Source organism: Miscanthus floridulus, chromosome 6 (assembly GCF_019320115.1).
Source record: "Miscanthus floridulus cultivar M001 chromosome 6, ASM1932011v1, whole genome shotgun sequence".
Lineage (NCBI taxonomy): Eukaryota > Viridiplantae > Streptophyta > Magnoliopsida > Poales > Poaceae > Miscanthus > Miscanthus floridulus.
The window spans coordinates 71,272,944-71,275,662 of record NC_089585.1 but is presented as its reverse complement, the minus strand read 5'-3'; the positions used below and the strand labels follow the sequence as shown (position 1 = coordinate 71,275,662).

General features: G+C 44.0%; 1 protein-coding gene across 1 annotated transcript; it reads left to right on the top strand.

The window, feature by feature from the left end:
* The first annotated feature begins 1,798 nt into the window (after positions 1-1,798).
* LOC136460682 (putative F-box protein At3g16210) lies at positions 1,799-2,359 on the top strand. Its single transcript, XM_066460290.1, has one exon. The coding sequence runs from the start codon at positions 1,799-1,801 to the stop codon at positions 2,357-2,359; it is 561 nt and encodes a 186-aa protein (XP_066316387.1).
* Positions 2,360-2,719: the final 360 nt, after the last annotated feature.

The window sequence follows — 2,719 nt, the reverse complement described above, 5'->3', positions numbered from 1 at the left end:
ACATCTATGACGAACAATATTCTATCTGTAATGAACGACTTTGTCATAGATCTCCACACGGTACTTTCTTCATTCGACGTGTACCTGTGGGACCTGCAGTTACTCATCCGTGACGCTTGCAATTCATCATAAAAGTCTCCGCTCGATCATATCTCTATGTGACGTGTACCTGTGGGACACTTCTCCATTCGACGTGTACTTGTGGGACCTATAGTTACTCATCCGTGACGCTTGCAATTCATCATAAAAGTCTTCGCTCGGTCCTTTCTCCGTCCGACATGTACTTGCGGGACCCTTTAGCATTCGACCTGTGGGACCCGATGGCTTATGTGTCACGTGTACCTGTGGGACCGTTCTTCATCTCCATCCAACCTATGGGACCCGACAGCTTGCGTGTCACGTGTACCAGTGGGACCATCCGACCTGTGGGACCCAACAGCTCATGTGTCACGTGTACCTGTGGGACCATTCTTCATCTCCATCTGACCCGTGGGACCTGACGACTTGCGTGTCACTTGTACCTTTTATGCCGCCGGGGTCTAATAAATTCAAAAAAACCCTCAATGTCTGGTAGTCAAACCTGGGACCCGGAGGAAGGAATGCATGGTCTTTACCATTGCACTAGATGCCTAGTTATATTGACATGTCTTTGGAGTCGTTATAGTATTATATTCTCTGTGTGGATGCCCTATAGGTTGACCTATATTGGATATTTCCCCTTCAAGTGGAAACAAATCTGTGTCCGTTAGACTAGCGACGGCGGAGGATCCCCGGTGTGCTGTGGTGGCTCCGACATCCTTTTGGAGGCTAGACGACGGGGCTTGCCGGTGGAGCGCGGCTGCATTGGCATCCATGTCCGTTGTGTGCCGCAGCAGAGGTGACCAATTTGATCCGCAGGTCTCCTTTCTCGCCTTTTCCTGTTCGCTTCACTATTTTGGTCCTTGCTTGAACATGAGGTATATAAGAAACATTGTAGCATTGCAGATCTGGTTAGGCCAATGCTGATGAAAAGAACTAGGAGGTGGCACTGGTTGGTTTTCTATTGGTGTCTTAGTTTTCTGCATATGTTTAGTGTTCTTACTGTAAATACCTATGTGCAACTAGGCCCATTAATTGTCAAGTGCTTGCTTGATTATACCTATCTGTCTAGGCAAACATATAGGCCCTTCGCTTCTGCCTTAAACTATTTTTTCTGTCTAGTGCTTGCTTGATTCTAAATTTCTGTTTCGTATGCTCTAGTGCCACTAGTGAGTCCTTATAGTATTTTGAACTTGTAACATATCTGAGGCCACATTTCTGTGCCAATAATGTCTACATGGCTGTTGGATGTACTAGGATGCAGCTCATATGTTTGCTTTTTCTATGTCTTCTCCTTATTGACAACCAAGTTATCTATTTGGTTCCAAACAAGAGGAAGGCATCGAAAGCAAATCAATGCTTTGTGTCCATCATTCACATCACTAAGGCCAATAATGTTTAAGCTGCACATGTTGCTATTGATGCTAATGATGATCACTACCACTTGTTCACTGACATTCTACTTGTGAAAACTAAGGAAGCTCAATTAACTGCTAAAATTGTAATGGTTACAACTCCATTAACTGCTACTCTAGTTTGAGTTATATATATCTATGTGGTGCTATTCTAAATTTACATGAGGTCGTACCATGAAAATTGTTAATGGTTGTTAAAGTTGCACTTTGGTATGAGTTGTGGACTTCACTTATGGATTTTTGTTGGATTATTTTCCTCTTCAGAGATCCCTGAGGTAGCTCTCATCGTACTGCACACTGACGAAATGGAGGAGGCCCCCAACAAGAGGAATGCACTGGCCAGCCTCACAGAGGATGTCATTTTTGAGATCCTATGCCGCCTCTTTGCCCGCTCCTTGTTCTACTGCAAATGTGTCTGTCGCTCCTACAAAAACCTCATTTCGGACCCCAACAACCATAAGAAGCTGCCCCAGACTATGGCTGACTTGTTCTACGACAGTGAGGACGACAATCGAAACTTCACCAGCGTCATCCGTGGTGTACGTCCCTGCTCTTTGGAATTCTTGCCCTTCAACATTAAAAATGTAGCTATCTCAGATTGCTGCAACGGCCTCATCCTATACTGGTGCCTTAGGGTTGATGGATACCGCTATGTCATCTACAATCCAATGACCCAGAAGTTTAAAATTCTACCACCTAGCACCCATGATGTTGGCCATGCTGTTAGTGAGGCTCGCTTGGCGTTCGATCTGACAGCCTCCTCGCACTTCCATGTGATTGAATATGTGGATGTCAATGCTGTGTGTGTAGGTGTGGAGATCTACTCATCTCAAACTGCAGTATGGATCTATAAGGAATTTAAATAGGGCGAGCATACTGATGTGACATTTTATAGACAACCAAGTATGTTTCTTAACAATTGTCTACACATTATGGGGCACTCTGGGAGTATCCTATGATACTTGTTGTGGATATGGAGAGAAACACATGGAGGAAAATTGATGGGCTTAGTGGTCTTCAACACTCCATGCATCAAGCTCAGGGTCACTTTTATGTATGTACTTGTTGGTGGTCCCCATGATTCCAAGCTTTCAATCTGGATCCTTAAAGACTATGATACTGATAATTGGACATTGAAGCATACGGTCACCATGCGGATTCTGTTTGGAAGGATTAATATTATATTTAATTTCCCAAATTTTGTTGACGAGGACATAATAGTGATT

Coding starts and splice junctions, on each gene's coding strand:
- LOC136460682 (XM_066460290.1), top strand. CDS start 1,799: ATGGAGGAGGCCCCCAACAAGAGGAATGCACTGGCCAGCCTCACAGAG.